Raw genomic sequence first — 7,573 nt, 5'->3', positions numbered from 1 at the left:
CCCAAGGTCAGCCACCTCAGCTACCTGTCAGTGGTACATCCCATGCAGGTTCTTGTCTTGCCATGGCACTTCCTCTGCTTTTTATCTTGGATTTGCAAAAGGGATATGCTAAGCTGATGAAGGACTTTCTGAGAAGAGAAATCAACTGAGAAAGAGAATAAACTTTTGGGATACTATTTAAAGGCGTTAAAGGTCAAGATTCTTAAAAGTAAATGGAAGGAATACAAAGTTGATTTATTTGATCAAGGTTAAAATATATACAGCATGTTGTTGTTTCTGGTAGCTCTTAATGGATTTTTTTTTCTTTTACTAAGACCAAATGATGAGGCTTTAAAGATTTCTTTATAGATAAGACATAACAAATGGGAAAAAGATTCTTTGCTGTATTTTTAAAGAAACTGATAACATGTGGAAAGGAAAGGAATATAAAACTGTTTTATTTGATTAAGGTCAAAATATACGTTACTGTTTCTGGTAACTCTTAATGGACTTTGCTGATTAGGGCTGAATGATAAAGCTTTATAATTTGTTTTTTGATAAGAGATCAACAAAGGGAAGAAGAGATCTTTTGTTGAAATATCAGAGAAGGTGATAAGTTACTAGTTATTTGTACTTGCCTTGATGGAGGGGACAGTCATATATATAGAGTGTAGGCTGTGTGTGTGTGTGTGTATTCTTTAATTTTTTCTTTTCTCTCTGCACTTTTTATTTGTCTTTTTGTCTTTTTCTTAGTTTGTATTAGTTTTTTTATCTCTGTATTCACAAACTTGAATAAAAATTATTATTAAAAAAAGAACAGTTTCATGTACCAAGTTCTAACATTTATTTCAAGTAAAACAGATGCAAATGTACCCTCTCCCAATGCAAAAATAAATAGCTACCATTAGAAAAGAAAACATGCAGTGGATTGGTCCCCAGGGCAACAATGTTCATCAGCATAGAAAGTACCAGACAGTCTTAAAATTCTGAGGAGGAGGCAGGTTCATTACAGTGCATTTTATGCTCTTGATGTGACCTGCTTATTATTTATTTATTCATTCATTCATTCATTCTTATCACCACCCATCTCCTCTCACCAGAGGGATTCTGGGTGGTTTACAACAAGAGTAATCAATTAAAAAATAAATATAAAATACAACACAATATATAAAAATGTAAACACCATTAATAAAAGCTATGAAGATAGGAGTAAAAATAACGTCCAAGTGGCACTTTATGCTTTCATTCCATTCAGGTTTAGTAATGTTGGTGGCCAGAATAGTTATGGTAATCCTGTCTAGAAATGTGACTTGTTGTATAGTTTACTAGACAACCCATGACCTGTTGGGTCGTCATTTCAGAGCGATTTCCTTACCAGATTCCTCAATGCCTTCAACAGTGGCAGAGCTTCTAACGCACTGCCTTCACTGGAAAAGTTCTTAAAAATTCAGGGAGACATTCAGAGATGTATCTGCCTTGAAAGTAGCCCATGTCGAACTATAGCCCAGTCAAACGTCAGGAGCTGACCACAGGAAATGTTTTATGACATTTTGTATTACGTCATGTTTTATGATAATTTTTATGTCATAAAATGTTTTATACAATTTGCCAAATTTTATTCCACAGGAGTCATGGGTCCTGGATTTTGGACACATTCTGTAATTTAGCCCATTTGAGGTATCCTGGTTCAACTCTTCTTGGGTTACTAGGCATCATTTTGCCCAGTGAAAGGTTGCAGACATGAGAGTTTTAGAGATGTAGAATGATGATAGACGATAGACAGATAGGGCTGCCAAATTCTATTCCTCCTTGTCTCAGAATTCTTGACACATCTTAGGATCAGATAAACTAAACTAAGCTTAAAAAAAATACTTTTCTCTAACAATCTGATTAAATTAAATTCTTCCAGTGTTAATGGAATCGATGAACGATTAGGCGCTCAAGGGCCCTTTTCACTTCTTTGTTTCTAAGGCTATAAATCAAGGGGTTTAACATGGGAGTAATCATCCCATAGAGCATGCTCACTAACCTATCCTGATCTGGATGGTGGCTGGAGGAAGGCCTTATGTATGTGAAGATAGTGGTTCCATAGAAAAGACAGACCACTATTAAGTGGGAGGCGCAGGTAGAAAAAGCTTTACGCTTCCCCTCGGCAGAACGGATCTTCAGAATGGTGGCAATAATGTGAGTATAGGAAATCAAGGTGATTAGAAAAGCCCTCACACCAAATACACCACCCACAATGAGGACAACCATCTCAGCCATGTAGGTGGAAGCACAAGATAAGGCCAACACTGGTGGGATGTCACAGTAGTATTGGTTGATTCTATTGGAGTTGCAGTAAGGTAGGGTGAAAGTCAAGGTTGTGTGCAACAAGGAGTTGAGGAAGCCGGTGATCCATGTTCCTGCAGTCATCTGAAGACAACGCTTTTTGTTCATGATGACCATGTATCGCAAAGGGTTGCATATGGCCACATAGCGGTCATAGGCCATGACAGCCAAGAGGAAGACCTCAGTCCCAGCCAGGGCCACCAGGAAGTAGAGTTGTAACACACAGCCAGCAAAGGAAATGGAACTGCATTCTGTCAAGAGATTCTCCAGCATCTTGGGCACTGTAGCTGTGGGGCAGAAGATGTCTAGCAAGGAAAGATTACTGAGGAAGAAATACATGGGGTTGTGCAACTGAGAGTTGGCTCCTATGGCAAGGAGGATGGTGCCATTGGCCAGTAGTGTGACTAGATAGATAAGCACAATGATGACAAACAAGGAGAAGCAGATGGCTGGGAGGTCCGAAAGTCCCATTAGAACAAATTCTGTCACTTTGGTCCTGTTCTCTGTTCCCTTGCTCAGAGAGGAACACTCTCCCTGTAAGAGATTGAAAGAAAAAGAGATGTACCGTATAAAACATGTGAAAAAGTAGGAGTCAAAGACAACAGAAGGCCATATTTCCATTCCAAGAAATAATTCTTTGTCAATCATACTACCTTTTATCTATTTGAGAGAAAAATAGGCTGATCCCCAGTCAGACCCTCCCCAGATGTTCCCAATATCCATAGTTGGCAATACTACCTGGATATTAGAAAGCAAAAAGTAGAATAAATGCAAAATGTAGTAATTTAAAGCATCAAACTTTCTTTCTTGCAAGGACAGAACAATAAGCAGCTCAGATTTAAAACATATTGAAACAAGAGATTAATCCCAAGTAGATATTTGTTGAAAGGGTCTGAATGAATAAAACCGTCCTTGCTTGAATCTGACATCCTTCTTTCAGGAACAAAAGCCAATTTGATTTATAGGTTTCTATATCAGTGGCTTTAAATCTATTTGCAATAAGAGAACTAAATACAACTGAAATTACATTTTAAAGTAAAATTGGAAAGACTCCACTTTCGTTGGTTCTTTTGAGAAGTGGGCGTTGGACTCATTAATTCTCTCCATGTTCGGAAAAACAATGCCCTTTCATTTTGACATGCTTAATCCGGTGGGATTAAGAGAAGTTCTTTATAAAATGTATAAAGCCCTGTATTAAAACCATCAGGCAACCCTGGAGTCTTATGCACCCTCATAATTCAGATGGCAACCTCTGATTTCTCCATCTCTCTTGGTCTATTAAATCCCATCCCAATCTGTTCTGATCATGATTGCAGGTCAGTTTGTTCCAAAATCAGTCAAATTTTCATTTGGGAGCAGTACATCATTCAGTAGAAAAATAAAGTTTTATTTATTGGAGGATTTTTTTAACCTGTTACCTTTTATCTATTATGAAATATTTATTTCAGTCTGAACCAGTTGCTCCCAACTATGTTTCAGAATAACCCAGCATTAATGCATTGACCTCCAACAACTAGCTTAAGTCTTTGCATCTTATTCCTGGACTCGCGGGGGAGGGGGAGTATTCCTGAAGACAGTTTTGCAGAGGAGTTTGCTGGCAGGAGCAGGGGATCTGAATGAATTTCCCAATAAGGCAGCATGAAAGCTTTGAGAAAATTCCCCCTTTCAAAACCTTTGGGACTTTCTGACTCAGAAAAAAAGACCAGATAAGGAAATGCATGGTAGACGTATAGAAAATCATGAATGGTACGTGGACGGTGCAAAATATAGTGAATGGGGTTGAGTAATTCAGCTACATTAAAAAGGAATGTGGTGTCTGGAAAGGCAGAAGGACATTGGTACCACATGATGGCCATCGAGCTGGTGGACTTGCAAAGAGGATTGGGCAAACACTTGGAGGAGAAGGCTCTCACAACTACTAAACGTGAGCATTCTCTGTTACCTTTCACAGTTGTTGAGGAGCAGAGGTGAAAAGAGCTTCTCAGAGGCTTTTGGTTAATCACTGCAAAAACCAAACCCTGCAGTAAATAGACCTTGGTCAATTTCCGTGGTGGTCTTCTTCTATTTTGAATTCTGACCGAGATATCTGTGCCTGCAAGCTTCTGTTTCAGAACCTTCCTTGAACCTCTCCTGTTCCATCTGTTCCTGCTGGGCTTGGTTGGTCCTGGCTGGGCAAAATCCTAGCTGCCACATTTCCTCCCTTCCTCCTTCTCACTCAGCCCTAGCCCTCACAATGGATCCATAAGGTCAATACCCCCCAGTACTCACTCTCAACGGCTGCTGCTTATCCATCTCCTTAGCCCTGAAAGCCGAGAATTCTGTGGAGTCCTTGGTGCTCTCTGAGCTTGGTTGCTTGCTTGCAGACTTTTCATTACCCAACTACTGTAGGCAACATCATCAGTGCTAGTGGGGTTTGCTCCCTGTTTATGTACAGTGGCTTGCCCTGCCAGTGTTGTTGGGGGTGTGGTTTTCTCCTTGGTAGTTCCTTGAGTAGGGTATTGTTTTCTGCTTGGTTGTTTGTCTGGGGTTGATCCCTGCTTATCTGGGTCTAGGCACTGGAGAGGAAGTGTTCTGGCCTTTAGCTTTTTTACTGTCTCTTTTGAATGGTGTGTAAAGCTGGTTTATCCCTATGTGCCTGTTGATGGCTGATTTTTCTGAGTGCCAAGTTTCCAGGAATTCCCTAGCATTTTTGGACTTAGCTTGGTCTAGAATGCTCACAGTTTCCCAGCTGAAACTCTGGTTGCGTCTGTCCATGTTTTTATGAGATTACGGAGTTTTCATTGTGTCTTCTGATTGCTAGTTGGTGTTCATGAATGTGCTCTGCTAGTCTTCTGCCTGTCTGTCCTACCTAGTGGCTCTTACAGTCCTTACACTGTATGTTGCAGATAACTCCTGTTGTTTCTTCTTGGGCTACTGGGTCTTTTGGTTTGCTTAAGATGTTCTGGAGGGCTTTGGTTGGTTTGTGTGCTACGGTGATGCCATGTGGTTGTAACAGAACCCTTTCTGTGTGCTCTGAAAACACACAAGGGGGAGAGTCATCCTTTCTGGCACCAGCCAAATTTCCTCCGTGAAGTCTGCAGTGCAGTGGGAATTACAGAGGCTGGGGAAATGGAGACGCTAAAGCTTTGTCAGCAACTTTGTTCTTTCCCAAGCAAATCTCAGCCAAAGAACTATTTCTCAGAGCAGCAGGAGAAGGTCCTGAGTTCAGAACGATATTCCCCCTCGTTCCGCTCTTCCTGACATGGCAAAGTGCTGCAACAGAGAAGAAAGCAGAGCAAATCGTGCCAAAGTTTAATCAGGCACAGTTGGGGTTTATCAGCAGCTGGCTCATACCATGGGCTAAACTATGGTTTATAGTTTATCAGTCATGATGCTTATAAGCCATGGAGGGCCCGATCAATTCCAGATCAAGATGAGGCCTTCTTTCGTTTCCGATGGCCTCATCACTTTGCGGTTGAAGATTTGCAATGAAACAGGATTGGGGGTGGAAAAATGAAGCAAAACCCCGATATAAATTGGGGGTGTACAGCCAGTTTGGGGAAACAACAGCTTTTTCCTTCAGACTAAAAGCAGCAGGGTTAAGCGTTCTGTTTTTGTTTTGTTTTGTTACTGAACAGGGGCATCTGCAGGGTTGGTTAAAAAGGCAAGATGCAGCCATAACCACATGCTCTCGGCCCCTTCCTAACATCATGGGCACATAAAAGGGAGGCAGGGCTTTGTGCAGCCAGATCTTGACATTTTTTGTCCATTGCAGTAGTCTAACCGGAAAGTGACTAATCAATAATATTCTGGGAGATAAGTCTGAATTAAAAGTCCTCCACAAAAGAATCTCCAGCCATTGACTTCCCAAAAATGCTGGAAAATTTCAGCTGTATTTAATTTGGTCAATATTTATCATTTATATGAATGTTGTCAAAGAACAGTCCAAAAAGGTAACCACTGTGTGCCATAAGTTATTTAAACCTAGTATCCTTCCTCCATAGATGTTTGTCTAAAAAGTTTTTTTAATGATTTTTCAGTAGGAATTGGGAGTTCTATTTGCAGGATTTTTTATTTTGTTTTGTTTTAGGAGCTTCTGTGTTGTTTAGTTCTCTGAAGGGAGGAACAGGTAATTCCTGAAATTCTGCTGTGCTGGAAATAGATGGAAAAACACATTCATCCCTTGGTCATTAAAAAGAAGCAATGGGCCCCACTTGCAACGAATGGGATCCCGGTAGACTTTTCCCTAAATCAACTTCCCTGAATATGTAATCCTCTTGATGTGTTAGAAGAAACCATCTTCAAGAGGATCCGGCCTGTCTGGGGCATACGAACCAAGGAGATATGCTATAGATATTCTTTATACAAGATCATAGGGACTTATAAGGATCAAACACGACAATCTGAATAGTTTAATTATGGAAAACACATTCCACTGATTGAGATTCATGTGAACATCAGAGAGTATGGAAGAAGTAAGAATGGACCTGAAATAAAATGGCATTTCTGTAGCTCAGGGAGAAGGAGGAGTCCTTAAAAGTGCTCTCAGTCCAAAGATTTTCCACATAGTTACTGATCACCATGACAGATAGTGTGCTCAGGAACAATGTAAATTAACCCTCTGGTAGGCCTTAACTTTTGGACTACAATTCCTATAAGACTCAGTCAACAGGGGAAACTGGAAACCAAAATATCCAACATCTGAGGGCACTGGGTTTCCTAACTCTGCTGTAAAGAATACTTTCCCCAAGGTCCATCCATTTACCAATCCCCAGTATGAATCCTCGGGCTTCTGTCAGGAGACCTTGTTACAGAAAACATCCTCCCGTCTCTCTAGGATTTCTGATCCTCTAGGAGTCAACTAGTTTTAAAGGCTCCTCCATGGTCTCTAATGTTGGCTGATGCAAAACACCTACATATATGAAAGACTTTTTTCCAGAGGAAGGGATACAGGAAGACTCATATATGGCAGAGAAATCTTCAAGACCTTGAATTGCCCGTGCATTTTAGTGCATTTCCAGTTTTTCACAAGAAGAAATATCCCATCTTTCTAAAAATATCAGAAAATAGTACAAAAGTAAGATGAGAACTTACCCTAAGGTCATTTTTGATGGATTGGTTCTTCTTGTTGTGAAACCTCATGAAATGTTTTATTGATCCAACTTACGACTAGTAGTGTAAGGAAACAGGATATAGATTTCAAGGGTAACAAGTCCATTTCATTTTTTAAAATTGTGAAGAAGAACGGTTTAATTACTCATTTAACATTCCTCTTGTGTTCTCA

General features: G+C 40.2%; 1 protein-coding gene across 2 annotated transcripts; it reads right to left on the bottom strand.

Annotated features, from left to right (window-relative positions):
- Window positions 1–1,890: 1,890 nt before the first annotated feature.
- Window positions 1,891–7,557, bottom strand: LOC134497414 (olfactory receptor 5V1-like). Of its 2 annotated transcripts, none has more exons than XM_063303071.1 (2): window positions 7,547–7,557; window positions 1,891–2,806 (listed from the first exon to the last, which is right to left on the bottom strand). In XM_063303071.1, exons 1-2 carry the CDS (start codon window positions 7,555–7,557, stop codon window positions 1,891–1,893), a joined length of 927 nt encoding a protein of 308 aa, XP_063159141.1. The 2 variants fall into 2 exon arrangements, with proteins under 2 accessions (XP_063159141.1, XP_063159140.1); XM_063303070.1 differs by lacking the exon at window positions 7,547–7,557 and adding an exon at window positions 3,401–3,417.
- Window positions 7,558–7,573: the final 16 nt, after the last annotated feature.

This window comes from Candoia aspera, chromosome 4 (genome assembly GCF_035149785.1).
Source record: "Candoia aspera isolate rCanAsp1 chromosome 4, rCanAsp1.hap2, whole genome shotgun sequence".
NCBI lineage: Eukaryota > Metazoa > Chordata > Lepidosauria > Squamata > Boidae > Candoia > Candoia aspera.
The sequence above is the reverse complement of the archived record's forward strand: the minus strand, read 5'-3'. Positions and strand labels throughout refer to the sequence as shown.